General features: G+C 30.9%; 3 protein-coding genes across 3 annotated transcripts; 1 reads left to right on the top strand and 2 right to left on the bottom strand.

Moving 5' to 3' along the window:
- The first annotated feature begins 4500 nt into the window (after positions 1–4500).
- On the top strand, positions 4501–5251 carry LOC148566763 (uncharacterized). Its single transcript, XM_088483725.1, has 2 exons — positions 4501–5040; positions 5168–5251. Exons 1-2 carry the CDS (start codon positions 4501–4503, stop codon positions 5249–5251), a joined length of 624 nt encoding a protein of 207 aa, XP_088339851.1.
- A 2944-nt stretch (positions 5252–8195) lies between these two features.
- On the bottom strand, positions 8196–12952 carry LOC148566762 (glucan endo-1,3-beta-glucosidase, basic isoform-like). Its single transcript, XM_088484109.1, has 3 exons — positions 12795–12952; positions 9456–9971; positions 8196–8891 (listed from the first exon to the last, which is right to left on the bottom strand). The coding sequence occupies exons 1-3, from the start codon at positions 12868–12870 to the stop codon at positions 8395–8397; spliced, it is 1089 nt and encodes a 362-aa protein (XP_088340235.1). The 5' UTR covers positions 12871–12952; the 3' UTR covers positions 8196–8394.
- A 3601-nt stretch (positions 12953–16553) lies between these two features.
- LOC110270938 (uncharacterized) lies at positions 16554–17803 on the bottom strand. The gene is made up of 3 exons (XM_088483141.1): positions 17593–17803; positions 17400–17492; positions 16554–16903 (listed from the first exon to the last, which is right to left on the bottom strand). Exons 1-3 carry the CDS (start codon positions 17746–17748, stop codon positions 16592–16594), a joined length of 561 nt encoding a protein of 186 aa, XP_088339267.1. The 5' UTR covers positions 17749–17803; the 3' UTR covers positions 16554–16591.
- Positions 17804–20887: the final 3084 nt, after the last annotated feature.

The following is a 20887-nucleotide window of genomic DNA, read 5'->3' as shown; positions in this document are numbered from 1 at the left end:
ATGAGAGATTTGGATGATTTCTCCATGAAGGATTATAGGTATTTTCATAGGATTCTCCCATGTAATTCACCTCTTCCATTGCAGGGTTCTCAGGGTCATAAGCTTCTTCTTCAGAGGAAGCTTCTTTAGTACTACCTGTTGCTGCTTGTATTCCAGACAGACTCTGAGAGATCATATTAACTTGTTGAGTTAATATCTTATTCTGAGCCAATATGGCATTCAGAGTATCAATCTTAAGAACTCCTTTCTTCTGATTTGTCCCATTATTCACAGGATTCCTTTCAGAAGTGTACATGAATTGGTTATTTGCAACCATTTCAATAAGTTCCTGAGCTTCTGCAGGCGTCTTCTTCAGATGAAGAGATCTTCCAGCAAAGCTGTCCAATGACATCTTGGACAGTTCAGATAGACCACCATAGAAGATACCTATGATGCTCCATTCTGAAAGCATGTCAGAAGGATACCTTCTCATCAATTGCTTGTATCTTTTCCAAGCTTCATAGAGGGATTCACCTTCCTTCTGTCTGAAGGGTTGGACTTCCACTCTAAGCTTACTCAATTTTTGAGGTGGAAAGAACTTTGCCAAGAAGGCATTGACTAGCTTTTCCCAAGAGTTAAGACTTTCTTTAGGTTGTGAGTCCAACCATGTCCTAGCTCTGTCTCTTACAGCAAAAGGGAAGAGCATAAGTCTGTAGACCTCAGGGTCAACCCCACTGGTCTTGACAGTGTCACAGATTTGTAAGAATTCAGCTAAGAACTGATGAGGATCTTCCAATGAAAGTCCATAAAACTTGCAATTCTGTTGCATTAGAGAAACTAATTGAGGCTTAAGCTCAAAGTTGTTTGCTCCAATGGCAGGGATTGAGATGCTTCTCCCATAGAAGTCGGGAGTAGGTGCAGTAAAGTCACCAAGCACCTTCCTTGTATTGTTGGCATTGTTGTTTTCGGCTGCCATGGCTTCTTCTTCTTTGAAAAGCTCTGTTAGGCCCTCTACAGAGATTTTTACTTTAGCTTCTCTTAGCTTTCTCTTCAAGGTCCTTTTAGGTTCAGGATCAGCTTCAACAAGAATGCCTTTGTCTTTGCTCCTGCTCATATGAAAGAGAAGAGAACAAGAAAGTATGGAATCCTCTATGTCACAGTATAGATATTCCTTGAGGTGTCAGAGGAAAAGAACAATAGAAAGAGGAGGTAGAGAAGAAAGAATTTGAACTTATCAAGAGGGATAGAGTTCGAATTGTTGATAGTGGAGGAGTGTTAGTCCTTAAATAGAAGGATGTGAGAAGAGGGGAAGAATTTTCGAAATTAAAGTAAAAGATTTTGAAATAATTAAAAGAAATTTTGAAAATTTGATTGATGATTTTCGAAAACTAAGATTAGGAAAGGAATTAAGTGATTTTTGAAAACGATTTTGAAATTAGAAATCATATGATTGAAACTTAATTTTGAAAAAGATGTGATTGAAAAGATATGATTGAGAATATATGATTGAAAATCAAATGAAAAAAAAGAAAAGTTTTAAAATTAAAGTTGATTACTTGACTAAAAAGAAATTAGAAGATATGATTCTAGAATTAAAATTTTTGATCCTTTCTTAATAGGCAAGTAACAACTTGAAAATTTTGAATTAAATCACTAATTGTAGTAAGGATTTTCGAAAATAGTAATAAAATAAAAAAATGGAAAGAAATTGATTTTGAAAGAATATGATTGAAAAGATATGATTTGAAAAAGATTTGATTTTGAAAAATCATAAAAATTAAAAACAAAATCTTCCCTCTAGTGTCCTTCTGGATTCTGGGCGTTTAACGCCTAAAATCCTACCTTTTTGGGCATTTAACGCCCAGCCAGGGGGTACCTGGCTGGCGTTTAAACGCCAGTTTTCCTTCTTCACTGGGCGTTTTGAACGCCCAGCTTTTTCTGTTTAATTCCTCTGCTGAATGTTCTGAATCTTCAATTTTCTGTATTATTGACTTGAAAAGACATAGTTTTGAAAATTTTTTTGAAATTTTTTTTAATGATGAGAAACAATAAAAAAATGAAACTAAGATCAAATAAACAATGCATGCAAGACACCAAACTTAAAAATTTTCATATAAGAGACACTAACAAATTGAGAATGCATATGAGAAACAACAAAAACACTCAAAACAAGAGAATTTAAAGATCAGAGCAAATAAAATCATCAAGAACAACTTGAAGATCAATGAAGAACATAGTGCATGTAATTTTCGAAAATTAGAAGAATAAAGATATGCAATTGACACCAAACTTAAGATTAGACACTAGACTCAAACAAGAAATATAAAATATTTTTGATTTTAAGATTTTATAAATTTTTTTGTAATTTTTTCGAAAATTAGGTGGAAAAAGAAAATAAGGACTTCAAAATTCTTAATGAGAATTCCAGGAATCATGCAATGTTAGTCTAAAGCTTCAGTTTAAAAAGATTAGACATGGCTAGCCAAGCTTCAGCAGGACATTACATTCAGCAGCTAAATTAATGAGAATCAATCAGCTTTTGTGATGATAAGAACATCAACTTAAAACTCTAGAATTCATTCTTAAAAATTCTGAAAAATAAAAAGAAAAGTACCTAATCTAAGCAACAAGATGAACCGTCAGTTGTCCAAACTCGAACAATCCCCGGCAACGGTGCCAAAAACTTGGTGCACGAAATTGTGATCATTAACAATGGCGCCAAAGACTTGGAGCTCTCAAACGTGAATCACACTTTATCACAATTCCACACAACTAACTAGCAAGTGCACTGGGTCGTCCAAGTAATACCTTACGTGAGTAAGGGTCGATCCCACGGAGATTGTCGGCTTGAAGCAAGCTATGGTCATCTTGTAAATCTCAGTCAGGCGGATTCAAATGGTTATGGAGAATGGGTAATTAAAATATGAATAAAACATAAAATAAGATAAGATAGAGATACTTATGTAATTCATTGATAGGAATTTCAGATAAGCGTATGAAGATGCTTTGTTCCTCTTGAACCTCTGCTTTCCTATTGCCTTCTTCCAATTATTCATACTCCTTTCCATGGAAAGCTTTATGTTGGGCATCACCGTTGTCAATGGCTACTTCCCGTCCTCTCAGTGAAAATGTTCTACGCACGCTGTCACCGCACGGCTAATCATCTGTCGGTTCTCGATCATGTTGGAATAGGATCCATTGATCCTTTTACGTCTGTCACACGCCCAACACTCGCGAGTTTGAAGCTCGTCATAGTCATCCCTTCCCAGATCCTACTTAGAATACCACAGACAAGGTTTAGACATTCTGGATCTCAGGAACGGCTGCCAATAATTCTAGCCTATACCACGAAGGTTCCAATCTCAGATTAGAAACCCAAGAGATACGCATTCAAGCTTGTTTGCATGTAGAACGGAAGTGGTTGTCAGGCACGCGTTCATAGGTGAGAATGGTGATGAGTGTCACATAATCATCACATTCATCATGTTCTTGGGTGCGAATGAATATCTTGGAGAAGAAATAGACTTGAGTTGAATAGAAAAACAATAGTACTTGTATTAATTCATGAAGAACAGCAGAGCTCCACACCTTAATCTATGGTGTGCAGAAACTCCACCGTTGAAAATACATAAGAACAAGGTCTAGGCATGGCCAAATGGCCAGCCTCCAAAAGAGGGTTCAATCATCAAAACATGATTCAAAAGATGAAAATACAATAGCAAAAGGTCCTATTTATAGAGAACTAGTAGCCTAGGGTTACAGAAATAAGTAATTAATGCAGAAATCTTCTTCCGGACCCACTTGGTGTGTGCTTGGGCTGAGCATTGAAGCTTCCATGTGTAGAGACTTTTCTTGGAGTTAAACGCCAGCTTTTGTGCTAGTTTGGGCGTTTAACTCCAGCTTTTATGCCAGTTCTGGCGTTTTGACGCCAGAATTTCTATGCTGTCTTGGAACGCCGGTTTGGGCCATCAAATCTTGGGTAAAGTATGAACTATTATATATTGCTGGAAAACCCAGGATGTCTACTTTCCAACGCAATTAAGAGCGCGCTAATTGGGCTTCTGTAACTCCAGAAAATCCACTTCGAGTGCAGGGAGGTCAGAATCCAACAGCATCTGCAGTCCTTTTTCAGCATCTGAATAAGATTTTTGCTCAAGTCTCTCATTTTCAGCCAAAAAATACCTGAAATCATAGAAAAATACACAAACTAATAGTAAAGTCCAGAAAAGTGAATTTTAAATAAAAACTACTAAAAATATAATAAAAACTAACTAAAATATACTAAAAACATACTAAATACAATGCCAAAAAGCGTATAAATTATCCGCTCATCATTAACAGATTGTTTTTTTCCCATATTCTACCTTTGTTCATGGACTTTTACACTTGTCTTAGAAATGAGTTTCTTTTAACCTAAGCTAGCTGTAAATTGGACTTGTATGGATTCCATGCGTTCATGCTTGTGCTGCACTGGCCAGAGTGAACAAGCACCCAGAGGATTTCTGCCACAAGTTGATAACCATGGAGTCTTACAAGGAAACATATAAGTACCACATCAATCCTATACCTAGCCAAGGCTTCTGGGAACAAAGTCAGTATAACAGGCCATTGGCACCACCAATCAAGAGGAAGCCAGGGAACCTTCAAACAAAGAGGAGGAAGGACTCCGATGAAGGCACAAGTTCTAGCAAGAAATCTAAGCCAGGTACAGCCATGAAAAGACAGCTTCGGCCTTTCACCTGTAGGTACTACTTGCAAAAAGGTCACACCAAGAGAGGGTGTGAAAAGAAAAGAGCAGCTGACACTACTCAAGCTGCAGCTGATGCTGCGGCAGCTGCAAAGGCTGCGGAGGCTGCTAAAGACCCAAAAAATGCTACTGCCCAAGCAACTGCAACTACCCAGACCACTGCCCCTGATACTGCAACTGCTACTAGTACATCTACGGTTACTGCTAATATTACAAACAACATCCGGTCGGCAATCAATTCTGCTCCTATTGGTCAAGCTTCAGAGATTGATCTGTCACAGCCAATTTGTTCTAAACTAGAACATTCTCAAGAGGTACAACAGTAATTCTATAATACACCTTTTTAATTCATGGACTAATAACTCTGAAAAAAGTTTAGTAGGTGACGAACTTTGGTTTTCATTTGTGGTTTGTGCTTTGTATAGTTCACTGCAGTAAAAGGGGAACCAGCCACAAGACCTGCCAAACTGCCTGCTAGAAGAAGGTCACCACCAACAACCCCTTCTACAGCACTGGACCCAATGAAGGGTGCGAGTTTAGCCACTGCCTCACGATTCACAAATTTTCTGAAGTTTGTGCCGACCCCTGAATTTAAGCACCCGCGGAAGAAGTGAAACTTAATATTAGGACATTACACTTGACAAGTGTTTGTTTTTTGTTAAAAGAAACTGTGACTTGTGCTCACTCTAAACAACGGTTCATTTTGTTGATTATTAACCAAATATGTCATATTACTTGCTCAATTACTTATGCCTGTAATGTGTTAAAACTATGAATGGTTTGCCATATTTTGGTATAGATCAATTAATACTATCCATGGTTTGAATCAACCTTTCTATTACTTATTTACATATACCTTTTATTCATCTAACAGGATATTATATTACAGTAAACTAAGATCAGTTACAGAAACCTTGTGATGTTACCCCATAACACTTTCATTCATTACTTTGGGAACTACATTACATTGACATGTTCTCAACCCTTCAATAGCACCATTCCTACAAAAAACAACTACTAAGAACCCAAACCCAAGAACATGACTAATGAATTTAAGATTCCTAATGTTTGCTTCCATCTTCCCTATCCGCCATGCAAAGTTCATCTTCCTATCACCATCATCATCTCCTGAAACAGCTCTTTCAGGCAGCTCCTCTTGTACACAATCTGCCCAGACGAATAACCCACGCCATGTTTTTCCACTTGTTTGCAAACAACCAAAAAAATCAACAAAAAAAATCAACCAACTACAAATCAATTACCTTTACTCACATTATAGTTGGGGCAACTAAAGAAGGGCTTGTTAGGATGCGTTTCCGTCCCTGACCACCTTAACACCGGGCGACAACCACAGCCGCACCAGTCCGGAACCCGCCCCTGCCTGCTTCGCGTTGTGCTTCTTCTCCAGTTCTCCGTCGACGATGACCGATTGGAGCTTCCTGCACCATGGCTCCCAGTTTCTCTCATGGGGGACAGCTATTGGTGTACACAACAGATGCAGAAGGAGACGTTGATGGAGAGAACCAGATTGAGGGGAGGCCAACGAAGTTTTAGGGTTTAAAAATGAAGACATGGACTACATTGAGGAATTTTACAATACAATCCACGTCATCTGTACACTCTGACGTCCAACGTGGCAGTGGCTGTGACACATAAGTAAGGCCGTCGCTGAGTCACGCCGAAAATTCACCGAAGGACCATTATGTTCCCCGGATCACAATCTGGAGGACATAAATAGTGCAATTGGAATCTCAGGGGCTAAATCGGTGCACGGGTTGAATCTGGAGAACCATTATAAAAATTTAGTCTGCATTCATTGTTAGTTTCTAGTTGTAATTGATCTCCTATATTTTTTAGTTTTAAAAATAATAGGCATTTAGGTTTTTTCTCTACTTTTTTAAATTCTAAATGGGCTAGTCAAAAAGTAATAATGTAACATATGTTTTTGGGTATAATGTAACCTAGTCAAAAAGTAATAATATAGCATACTTTATTGTCTAGCTTTCTGGGTTTTTGAAATCTATATCCTAACGGGCTCAGCCCATATATCTTTGGGAAATGTTTAGGGATAAAAATTATGTTTAGCTTTGGCATAGTATTATGATTATTCTAATGGGCCACTGGCCCCTTTGTAAAACCAAAAAACAAAATATATTATTCTAAATTTCTAATGCAAGTTAAATTTAGCCATTTATAATAACCGAAAAAATTTAGCCATTTATAACTAATTTAAGTTGATCTAGTAGTTAGCTCATTAATCTGTTTAAATAATGTCGAGAATTTACTCTTAAATAGAGTTTTGATCTGCGACAAATTAATTTACCATGGCTAAACAAAAAAAAAAATTAGTCAATCTTGGTAAATTAGAAATCCAAATGATTGAACACTAAAAAAAATGCATAATTCATTTTATTTCTTTCATTTATGACAGTACAAATTTATTGTATATATATTTATATATTTATTTTAATTTTGTTAGGTAATCAACTGTAAATATGGCCAACTAATAAAAAAAAGCTCATTAGAGAAGAAACAAAAAAAAATTAGACATTTTTTTTAATTTTCTCGATCTTTAGATGGAATATAAATTTAAATTACATCCAAATCAACTAAAAAAAAATATTCAAAATCTATAAAAAACATCTACAACCAAATAAAAATAAACATTTAAAATAATTGTAAAACAAATATCTAAAATTTAACAAAAAATATCCGAAATATAACAAAAAAAAAAACATTTAAACCCTAACAAAAAAAGAGATATTCAAAATCATTTTTAAAAATTCAAAACCTAACAAAATGACACATCCAAAAATATTGGAAAAAGAACCTCCAAAAAACTAAGAAAAAAAATGCAAAACTATTAAAAAAACATCTAAAATCTAAAAAAAAATCCTAAACATAATTAAAAGAAACATCTAAAATATATAAAAAAATACATCCAAAATTTAGGAAAAAAACATTCAAAACTAGTTAAAAAGAATGATCCAAAACCTAGAAAAAGAAGCACGGGTGATGGGCAGCACGGCGATAACAATGCACAGCGGAATGGTGCTCGGGTGATGGCCGGCACGGCAGATGCCATGTGCAATGTACTTAACTACTTATATGCGACGCTATAACAGTAGCGACACTGCACAACGGACTGGGGAGCAGAGCGCTGTGCACGGGGAATAGGCGGCACAACGCGCGACGGCCGGCATGGCGCTACACGTGGATTTGGTGATGAAGAAGAAGACGAATGTGCGTAGTGAAAATAATAGGGCTTATTTTTTAAAATTTAAATTTTTTTTGCAATTTAAAAAGTTGGCTCAAATTAGCTTAGTTATCTATACTTTTTCTATTTAAATATACTCTTAAATCAATATATCTAGAATAATACTATATTATCAACAAATATTATCATTTTTTATCAGCACTTAACCAGCAACAATTTGTACTTATATTTTTTAAAATTTATACACATAAATTAGTAAAATTTATTTATTAAAAGCAATTTAATATTTATATTGTCAAATATGATAATAAAAATACTAAAAATTGCGCAACATGGTTTCTCATATATCTAAATACATTTGCATGCACTAATTTAACCCAAGCCAAACTTTTTCATAGTAACTATAAAAAAGGAAGCGAAAACAAAAACCACACCAACATGGATGCCAACCTCAGATGTCACTCTTCAATGGAATTGTTGCATTAAAGAATTCCAATCCCCTTTCTGCACCAAATCCAAATGAATACTTCTTCTGTTTGTTAGGAAAGAAAAGTCCAAAATGTTTTTCTAGCTCTGGATTCTTCTGGTTCTCATCAAACATGGCAAATAAATAAGTTTCCGTAGGCTTCCAAGACCTTCTTGGAGTACCCCTATTAACATGACGAATCAAATTATCCAAATAAATCTGGGCACTATCATAAGTTGCACCAAAATCTCCACTTGAGGGCCACCCGCTCTCAGACACAACAACCTCAACAAAACCAATTCCAGTGTTATCAATGGCAGCATGCACTGCATCTAACATAGCATCAAAAAGATTCTGGTACCCATATTGACCATCTTGTACCACAACATTTGGTGATGTGAAAATAGCATAGGATAGTGATATGTCACGTGGGTTATCTTTATAGCTAAAGTAAGGATAAACGTTGGTTAGTAATGGTGCACCTACAAACAAAAATGTGTGAAAAAAAAATAGAAATAAGTTCAAAGTAATTCAAAGTTTTTTTTTTCATTAATTATCACTGAAATAATTAAATTAAATAATATTAGATGTAATAAAAGTATAATTAGATATTATATATATAAAATTATGGATATTAAGTTAAATAAAATAAGGGTAAAATATATTTTTTTAAAATTTGTTAAAAATTTTAAAAATATTTTTAAATTTTGTTTTGTTTTAATATTATCTTAAAAGATTTTTTATTTACATCAAATATATTTTTTGCTAGTTAAATATTTAAAAAATTTAGAATTAATTGAGCAAGAATATTTGATAACTAGGAGTCAGTAACAAAGTTTTGTGTTTGACTTGCTAATGTTAAAAATTGTTTTTTAAAATATTAATTATTAGGAATACATTCGATACAAATCAACAATTTTTGACATAAAATTAAAATAAATTAATAATTTAAAAATATTTTTAAAATTTTTAATAAATTTCAAAAACAAAAAATATATTTTACCCATAAAATAATTTTAAATAATTGTCATGCTAACATTACCGACCTGCATATACCAAATACCCAATAATTGGGTCTAGGTATGACCTGACGTCACCCCTAAATGAGCCTTGTGAAGGAGGAAAAGAGTTTCCTAAGAGGGACATGTCAATGGCAGTTGAAACCTTGATTTGATCATGGAGGCCTTGTGCTCTAATAGCTTGGTATACATTCTGAATTGCTGGGAGAACATACTGAGCCATCCATGAAGTGGAGTCTCCAACAGGTCTCACTTCATTACCAACTGCAATGTACTTGATTTTGACACTTGGCCAAAAGCTTAGCACATTTCTTTGCACCCATTGGCGTGCGCTTTCAGAGTTTGTGGCAAGGCCTTGAAGATCAGAGTTTGGAACTCCAAGAATGAGTTCAATCCCGGAGTTTCTAAGTGCTTGTAGAGCAGCTTGATTGGGATCATAGAGTCTCATTCGTTTGATGTTGTTTGATCTGTAAACATCTATCACTTCGTTCGCTGCTGGTAGATTGTTCCCCAGCATACCATAGCAAACACCAATTTGAGCATCTATATAGATCAAATAAATGACCTTGTTAATTTTAAACGAAAAATACTACCTTATCAGTAAATATTATTATTTTTTATTAATATTTAGTCAAAAATAATTTATATTTATATTTATTAAAATTTGAAGATATAAATTATTATAATTTATATTTATATTTTTTAAAATTTATATATATAAATTAATAAAATTTATTTATTAAAAATAATTTAATATTTATATTAGTCAAATAATGACTAAAATACTAAAAATTGATAACTCTAAAAATTTCACATATTAAATTAAAACTATGACTAAATTGAAATATTCTAAAAATTTTAAAATTATTTAGTTAGTTTGAATGATTTTTTTTAAGGTAGTTACTCCAATGAAGATTTAATGATTATCATCATGTAAAAATACATCATTTTGACCATTGGATGATAGATTGTAGGGCTTGATTTTATTTGAAATAAAAGTGTTACCTTTATTTAAAGTGTTGCTAAATAAATAAGTTACACTTTTTAAACAAAGATCATCATGAGAAGATGTTTTTGGCATCTTCATGGGAGTAGTTGCCTTTTTCTAATATTTTAACTATATTTTTAAACACTGAAATTATGTAACATGACGTGTTCCGGCCTGTGTTAGTGACACTGACACATCAATCAAGGATTGTCATATTATCAGCATTTTTGTTAAGCTATTCATTGATTTCATTCAAGAGATAATCATAAATCTTTTATGATGTGGATAATTTAATTTAGTTAGTTTTGAAAATAATTTAGTAGTTTTCAATGCGTCAATCAACTATTTTGGAGCCAACAGATTTTAACCATTTTGATCCGTAATTAGTTAGTTTAAGACTAAATTATTTTTAATAAATAAATTTTATTAATTTATATGTATAAATTTTAATAAATATAAGTATAAGATGTATTAATTTATGTGTATAAATGTAGTAAAAATATAAATATAAATATATATTTTATGTGTGTAAATTTATATAAATATAAGTGTAAATTATTACTAATTAGATATTAATTTAAAATTATAATATTTATTAATTATATAATATTATTGTTGATGATATTATATTACGAAAAAAATAAGAGAATCACTTAGATAACTTTTTTAATAACTAAAATTCAATCTATATAATCGATTAAACTGTGTTAATTTTATCAAAATTAGATCAGACAAATTAGTTTGACCGAAAAGTCGATAAACTAAATCTTGAATTGATCTAAATTAATATTTTTTTTATAGAAAATAACTACAATATTTTTATTATAAAAAATGACTAAAATATTTTTATTATATATATTAATTTTAAAAATTTTAAATCTTAAATCCTAAATCCTAATTCTATAATGGTATACAAAGAAAAAAAGGGTTAGGATTTAGAATTTTTCAATAAATATATAATAATAATAATAATAATAATAATAATAATAAAGTATTTTGAATCATTTTTTATAATAAGGATATTATGTAGTTATTTTTATAAAAAATATTAATTTAAATTGATTTAAAATTTACTTTACCGAAATTTGTTTGGTCTAATTTGACAAAAATAATATGGTGTAATCAATTATATTTTTAATTACTAAAAAATATTTAAAAAAATGTTTTAGTTTTTTTTTTATGTAAGTGGCTTCCAAAAAATAATATATTAAAATTAGAGCGTGACATGTGTAAAATAATGGAATGCATATTATTATTCATATTTTAATTTCATTTTTATTTATAATATATTATTATGTAGAAATTCAATGAGAAGAGACTATGTATAAAATGATATGATTAAAATAAGAGAAGTAATAAAATTTTAATTTTTTTATATGTTAAGTTATAAAATACATATATATAAAATTAAACTAACTGAATGTTGGAAGCGAAGAGCCTAATAATACCAAGAGAGACTTTAAATTTAAACTAATGGATTCAGGATGAAAACTACAATCGAGTTAAATTAAATACCTTATCTTGACCGAAAACATTCAAGCAATATATATTTGTAAATTTCCAATTGAAAACAAAATAAAAACAAATAAAATTTATTATTTTTTATTTAATATTTTTAGTCATTAATCTAAATTTTTGAATCTAATAACATATTTTTAATTAAATTTTTTTAACATTATTAATTAACTATTTGACAAAAAACAATAAATTTTGCTCCTCATCTACTATTCTTTTTTACAATCACTTATTCTATTTTTAACCGAGACCAAATTTTAATCACTCGCGCTTATGAAATTTCAACGAAAAAACAAATGTGTATGCTTAGATATTCCACAATATTACACAAGCAGTTCACAAGATGATAATTAACTTCAACTAAATTAAAAGACTTAAAAAAAACAAAAGGAGCTAATCTTCTATGATATATAAGTGATCTAACTAAGCTAGAGCAAATTAGAGAAAATAAAAATTTTAATTAGTTAAGTAAATTAAATACATAAAATATAAGAGTACAATAAAATTTAAATTATAAAATTATTTGATCTAGTAAAAATTTTTCAAAAATTAATTAATTTATTTAAAATTATAATATTAAAACATTTTAAGAATTAAATTAAAAAAATTTTAACTACTATAAACAAGCCATTAATTCTTTTGTATACGACTAAGGTTGTTGGTTACCAATAACAATAAGAAAAAGTCTAGGAACCAACAATTTTATTAAATTCTGGCTCTAGTATGTATTAGATGAAATTTCACACCATTAAAAATATTATTAATAATTATTTGATGGCTACAAATGACAAAAGTTATTGGCTATAGCACTCCTGTACAAATAAAACCAATCAATGATTCTATAACATTAACGAGAGACGAACCTGCCATGCGAAGGTCAATTGTGAGTAGAAGCAGTAGAAGAACAGTAGCAGCGCATGAGAACGAAGACATTGCCATTATTATACAAATTCAACGACTAAAACAATGATACAAGGATTATAATTATTTGCTGTATTTTTGGCCTCTGAATTGATCTCTTATATATACACAAATGTATACACAACGACGCAGCTCATCACGCAACAATCAACATGCATAAAACTATTACAATATATTTCAATTTTAATATAAACCGTGATTAAATTAAATATATAATATAAAATAATACATGCTGCAGTAGTCTAATCGTTTACCAATCGAATAAAAATTTATGGCTATAGGTTTATTTATTCCACGTATATATCTCTTATCTCTTAGTTCATCACCTACCAAGATCTCATCAATCTCCTTCATCATACTTAACTTAAAAGATTAGAGAGAGAGTGATATTTTATCTTACCTTTGTTGATATTTATTACATTAAAATTAGTTATTAATATAAAATTAGTTATTAAAATATAAAACATATTATAAAAATAAATTAAAAATATATTTATATATAAATATATAATGACTGATTTTAGTGTATAAATAACGTTTTTGTTTTATTATGCATATATATAGTCATCTTCATGAATTACTAATGATATTTGCTACCATAATTACTAATAATATTTTTATAATTTATGATGAAATATGATATTTAATCAATGAAAATATTTCATGGGGAATATTGTTTTTGAATTTGACAAAAACCAAAATATCAGTATCTTATTAACCAAATCATAATAGTTTATCATGAAACAATAATATTAATTACTTTCTATTTCATGTGAGAATCCACTCTTACGAATTTGATTTTCTAATATCTTTTTGGGCAAGTCATCTACAAATTGTAAACATTTACTGAACTTAATTAAATAGGACATAAAATGTCAAGGTACATTATTTTCCTTTTGAATATATATACCAAAATATATGAATAAATAATTAATTAACAATAAAGAGAATAATTAAACAAACCTTGATCTTCAGAAAAGAGAAGTTAAAAGGCACAGAACTCTCTTTAAAAAATACTTAATTAAAAATAACCAATTAAAAGGTCTACAAATAACTACTATGATGAAGCAATTATCACCAGGTATTTTTTTTTTCCTTTAGTTTTTGTCTCGGAGTACATACACGATTATTAGCATGAAAAAAAGAATATTAATTATTGAAGGAGTTTCAACTCGTTAAATATTAATCTTATGGGTTTATGTATCATGTATAGATTATAATTCTGGGTGATATATATGATCTTATTGGATAACACACTGATAAAGAAGTTCCACCTAATGAAATACTGGATATATATTGGACCAATAAAATAATGTATGAATTAATCGGATAAATTTTTTCAACATAAACTAAGTAAAAATCTTAATTTCCACTTAACTTCTTTATTAGTAAGGGCCAATAATTATTATTATCAACTAGACTTTGGTTTCTCTCTGAAAATAGGTCTCTAGCCTATCTCTTTTGAATCTTTCCCTGGACATACAACATGCCCAACTTGTATATATGCATGTAGTTGTGGGACATGCATTATAATTGGCATGTATTCAATCAATTTAAGTTGGTTGTATAATTAATTTATTTGTTTGTATTTTAATAAGTATAAAAAATTTAAAATTTTTTTTGCAGGTAATAATTTATTACAAAATTTCAAATAAAATTTTGATTGGTAATAAATTAGTCATTAATTTGAAAATACTTTAAAAAAATGACATTTATTCTTTCTATCTAAATATATTCTTTCTATATATTAAATTCAGCGACTAGAATTAGTCATCAATATAAAATATATGTTAAAATATAAATATATTAAAAATAAATAAATATATTAATAATTAATTTTGATGGTTATTTTTAGTATATGAATAACACTTTTTTATATATTATTATAAAAAAATAGTCACAATCAATAATTTAATAAATTTAAAAATTAAATTAAATTAAAGAATAAAGTATATTTTTTGTCCCTAAAGTTTGATAAAAGTTTTAAAAATATCCCTAAGTTTTATCTTGTTTCAATTTTGTCCCAAAAGTTTTCGATTTGCAACAAGCTATATTTGATGCAAATCGAAAACTTTTGGGACAAAATTGAAATAAAATAAAACTTAGGGATATTTTTGAAATTTTTGCCAAACTTAAGGGACAAAAACTATACTTTACCCCAAATTAAATAATTATGAGAATGACGAAGACTATATAGTTAATATCACATACTAGAACACTTACTATTTATAGTAAAAGAGAAAATAAAAAAAATAAACAATTAAATGAATTTATTATTATAGAAAGAAAATAATTGAGTTAAGTCTTAAAATGATTTTGAAGTTATATTCATTTAAAATACTCTCTAAAATTAATAGTTATCCTAATTTATCTTTAAAGTTATACTGTGAAACTTATAATAGTCCCTAACAGGATATTTAGAAACTCTTGAAATTCAATTTCTATTTAATTCCTGTATTTGAAACAAAAATATTTAAATTAATTTAAATAAAATTCAATTCAATTTTATTGTTTTCTCTCAAAATTAATTAGGCCCGTTTTGGAATTTTATTTTATTAGAATTTTACTTAAAACTTAAAATATTTTTATAATCTAATTACTTCTTCTTAATTTTTTTCATTCACTTTCTCTTAATGTCTCCCACATTTCAACACACACTCTTTTTTCTCTCACCATTTTCATTCTTTTCTCTTTTCTTTTCTTCAACTTACTTAATATAATATATGCATTTTTAAAAAAAAAAAAACCTACTATGTAGATCTAAAAATTTATCCACACGTATAAATTTTTATGTGTTTAATTTAGATTAATGACACCAAATTTTTGTAATACGTCTAAACATTTCAAGTAAAGTTGTGTCAATCATGGCATCAGCTAAAAGTGGCATAATTTTATTCTATTTTAATAATATATATGAATTAGTTGCTATAATTTACTGTTAACACTACAAGGGAGGCAGAAATTGGCGGCGATTTTTTGCTTGATTAGCGGCGATTTTAAACCGCTGCAAAATCAAATACTGGTGGTTTACTGGACCGCCATGGATATGGGCGCCGGGATTGGGTTTGGTGGCGGTTTCCAGTAACCGCTGGTATAACCGTTGCTAAATCAAAATTTTGCGGCACACCATAGAAAACCACCGCCGAATGAACATGTCACGATTTGCTTCATAATTACTGGCGGTTTACAAACCGCCGCAATTAAGTTCGATATGTCCAATTTTTCGCACGTTTAGTGGCGGTTTTAAACCGCCGCTAAATGGTTCTATAGGTTCATTCAAATTTACTGGCGGTTTCCGCCACCAGATGTAACACTTTGTATAATCTTTGAAGCCAAACAGAGGCGGTTTAAAACCGCCGCTAATTTGAGAGAAATTTAAAAAAAAAAAAGAAAATTTGGGTTTTTAAAAAAACACGTATAATTGGTTTAAAATTTTATTCAATTATTTTTTAAATTTTTTTATATTTTTTATTATTTTAAGAGTGAATATTTTCAACCTTAGAATCTAAACTTGTAGTAAAAACAAGATTGAAATATAAGCAAAACCAAATAATATATCCATCAAAATACGAACAAAAATAAATCTCTTTCAAAGAGTTGCTCAGTCTAATTTAATAAAATATTTGCTTCAATGCAAAATATCTCCAATCCTAATATTCTATTTTTCACTCAATCATTCCACGAAATTCATCCCTGCAGCGATGTCTGGTGGCAGCTCCTCACCCTGCCATTGAAACAACTAAATCAGAGAACTCTCCATCGCCTTCATCTTTTTCTTCTCTGCTGCTGCCTCATCCTCCATCGCCTTCCTCTTCAACTTCTCGCCTTCCAGCTCTGCCTGCAGTTCAAGCAGCTTCCTCTTAGTCTCCTTTAGTTGGACTCCGTTGCCAGGCGCATGTGAATTTGGACCGAAGAGTTGACTAGGAGTCGGTTCAAAACCCACACCACGTACTCTACCTGGTTTCTCTTTTCCGAAAACCTGAGCAATGGAATCATTTTGAGACAACACCCTAGATGACTCATCCTGTTGCTCAATCTCCTCAATTCTTTTCTACAGACACAAATTAGCAAATGCAATAAATATGTTGATGGGTCCATCTCATGTCAAGAACACACCAAAAGATAACAACATAGGATGCCAACCACTATAAAAAGAAGTAAGGGATAAATAAAACTCAATTATTCAAATTCTACCCCAGCTGTTTCCAAATTATATCGAAGTTCAAAATGTCTAAAAACATAACAGGTAAATTTGCAATGATAATTAAAGTAAGCTGAATTAGAAATTGTAAAGGTCTCTTAGTCCATTATGACATAGGGAGTAAACCATTCACCAAAGAGGTAAAAAAACAAAATAACATAGAAAAGTAGACTATTACCCTATTAAAAATCTTAACTTTATCGATCAATTATAAGTAGTAGTAGACTCTTCTCCCTTGTTGTTCCGACTATATCAACAAATTTTATGCCATTACCGTATTTAACACAATCAAGGCAACCTTAAGTCACAGAAATAGTCCAAAGAATGAATAAGAAAAATAAAGTACCTCTTCATCCATCCGCCATGCAAAGCTTTTCGAACCGCCAGTATGAGTATATAGTTGCTTTGATTGATTCTTTGCATTTTTCCTGCACTTCTCCTATTGGTCCAGTAAAGACAAAGGGCGATTAAAAACTGATTTAAAAAGACTCAATGCAACATAAAAACTATTGTTGTATACCAATAATCTACTAGATTACCTTCGTCTCAACTTTGGCGCGATAGTCAAGGAACCATCTCCAATGCTCTCGATCGATTCCTGGCAGACGGTTCTCAATATTTTGTTCAGTCGTGAACGTTGGCTCGAAATAAGCATTATACAACCTCAGCCTTGTTTTCTTCCAAGACTTCCCCATAATTTTCAAAATATTTTTCTTGATAGTTCATTCGCTATCTTCATCAAAGTGGAAAATTTGCTATACAGATAATAACAATTTGTCAAAAATTGTAAAAATAAACAGATTTATTTCAAAGGGGATATAAACTTTTACCTTGACATATTTGTTATAAACTTTGTCCTTAGTGGTAATCTTACGCCAACTTTCCTCACAGATAGGAAAATTTCCAAAGTCAGATCCTAGCAGACCAAGCACACTACTCAACAGTCCAACTTCGTTTCCAATTGCTTGCTTTGCATTGTTGAACCTGAGCACGATCTTTCTACCGTTAGGTCGTTCCATAGCCTCCCTCACGCTTAGTGCATGTTTGGGCGCCATTATTTTGTTAAAAAAATATCTTTTTTCAATGAAAAAAGATCTTTTTTTATTTTTTAACGTATTTGGCAAATTTCTAGTAGTAAAAGTAAAAGCACTAGTAAAATCAAAAAAAGATCTTTTTTGAGAAGCTGTAATTTACATCTTTTTTTAAAAGATCTTTTTTCCTTAAAAAAAAGATGTTTTTCATGTAATAAATGAACAAAAAAGTACTTTTATATTGTTATACCCAAACATAATTGATAGATAAAAAGACCTTTTTACATGAGATATCCAAACATAAAATTACTTTTACTTCTCTATAAGATCTTTTAAAAAAAGATAACTCAAAAAAAGATCTTTTTTTAAAAGCTTACCCAAACAAGCTCTTAGTCTTGCCGGTTTAATTGTGCCATCGGAATCTATAAGCCAAACATAATACCTTATGTGTATCCGTAGTGGACAACATGCGAGAATAAGAATACATAATAAGAATCTAAATCATGTTGAACATATAAAAACTATTAAATAAATTACTGATTATCCTGACTTCCCAAAACTCTGTAGTCTTGCGTCCTTTGCGATTCTGAGCTCTAGAATCAACAAAGGAGTCATCAACTTATTGATCAACGAATCTACATTATTGGCATTATCTGCGGAGTTTACATGGCTTGGCTCCGAGTTCTGAATGTTATTTGTGCTTGTTTGTGGAGCAGGCCTTGGTACACTGCGCGGCGGAAGGAACGGGCGTGAAGTTGGAGGGACACTATCACCACTGTCCGGAAAAATTCCAGAATCATCGTACTGGGAAGCCGAGACCAGAGGTGGAGCCGTTTGTGGTTGCTGACATCCTGGTCCTAATTTCGGTTTTTTCGTGAAACGACGCCATCTTAGAAGATAAAAGGGCGCCTTTTTCAACGAAAAAAACAAATTAGAATCAAGAAGAGTCAAAGCACATTCATGCTTTTTTGGTAAATTTGTTACAACCAAAATTGAATTATAATTCATTGACTAATTCATATAGAAAAAACAAGTTTAAATATAGATATAAGATTATACACATGTGAAACTATAATTTCTGCCCAGGAATCTAAAATACTTCCAACCATTTCAACATGAAAAAGCACCACATACATTCAAGAGTGTATCAAATGCAAAGGACAACTCTAATTGTCTGTCTAGCATTATTGCCTTATCTTGCTTAACCATCGAATAATTAATTGTTTTTTTTTAAAAAGTGCACTTCACTTCACATACAAATTTTCTATTTTTTTGTTGGTTCTACTGGGTACTCTGTTTTCTATTATAATGAAAAAATGGCTTAGCAATAAAAAACATTCTTTATATAACACCTACTAATCAGAGTACTAAGGAGTACCCTTTATTTGCTAAATTTCTCAATTTTACTCTTTTGATATGTGGTGTTAATAATATATATATATAAAGAATACAAAAGATCTAGCTGACCTTGAGTTTTATTTTTCACCTTTATTAGCAGGCACACATGATGATTATGTAGAAACCAAGTTATGACTTTTATGGTTACTTATGCAGTTTCTTACGTCTCAAATTAATCCTAACTATACTATTATACACTCAAAAAATAATATACACAAAAAAATTAATAATTAAATCAATAATCATATGTTATTTTTTTTAATTAAATAATTAACTACTAAAATAATCAAATCTACCATAATAAAATAACTAAATCTATAATAAATAAATAATTAAACTTGTTTTAAAAATTATATATACACTCCTTGCTTTAAAAAAAAAACCTTGAAATTTTAAACAATTAATTAATTCATCTGATTTTGAGCTTTTCTAAGCTTTTCACGTACCAATGAATAATATAATAATTTAAAAAAACAGGTGTCGGAACCTTAGCTTTGACCTATGTTTGAACTACTTTGATTTTAACTCTCTATAAAATCATGTTCTCCTTGTTAAGTTTTCTCTCTTTATTTGATATAATTGTTCAACAAAAAAGAAAATATACAAAATCATATAAGAAGAAACACTCATCAAATGAAGCTCATAATTAGCATGATTTCAAGCCTTTCATAAGTTCTTGAATTAAACCCATGTTTAATACCAAGTCAAGTTTACTTCTAAAAGAGTAGCGCATTTTAAACTACCAAATCTACTCCTGTATCCCCCTCTGATACACCAACCCCTAACTCCCATTCCTCCTTTCCCAACTTTACAAGGGGCCCACAGACAAGCCATTGCAACTTGTTCGAATGACTGGTGCTTCCAAATGGGACCTAGAATTGAACCGTTAGAAGAAAGAAAGCATCAAAGGGTAGTGGGATTATGTGATATTAAGGATTACCTCATGCCTGAACCAGTTGGGGAATTCTCTGTGCACCACACTATCTATGTGAGACTGAGATCTCATTTTACATCGCAGTTTTCTCTTTGTGATGGCTCTGTACTCACTATGCATACAGAAAAATGTGTTCATATTCAATACTATGAATACCATATTGGCTCACTGGATAATTTTAGAACTCAGTCTTGATACTTACTCCAAAAATTTCTCTACAGCAATGCAATTGACCAGTACATGACGATGTGCTTGAAGGATTTCAGTGGTAGTCAAAGTAAAAAATAAAGCAGCTTCGACCGCCTTTCCAACTTCTGGGAACATCCTGGAAATCTCGATCGACAGGGCATCGCTTGGTCAATCGTCAACCCGCGTCGGTCAATTGATCCTAGTCTCGAAATTATCTAGATATCTTGAGCAGAATGTGAGAATTTCTTCTGACAAGTAGCCCTCTGCAATAGATCCCTCTAG

The sequence above is a fragment of the Arachis ipaensis genome, chromosome B4 (genome assembly GCF_059453495.1).
Source record: "Arachis ipaensis isolate K30076 ecotype BB chromosome B4, ASM5945349v1, whole genome shotgun sequence".
Taxonomy (NCBI): domain Eukaryota; kingdom Viridiplantae; phylum Streptophyta; class Magnoliopsida; order Fabales; family Fabaceae; genus Arachis; species Arachis ipaensis.
The sequence above is the reverse complement of the archived record's forward strand: the minus strand, read 5'-3'. Positions and strand labels throughout refer to the sequence as shown.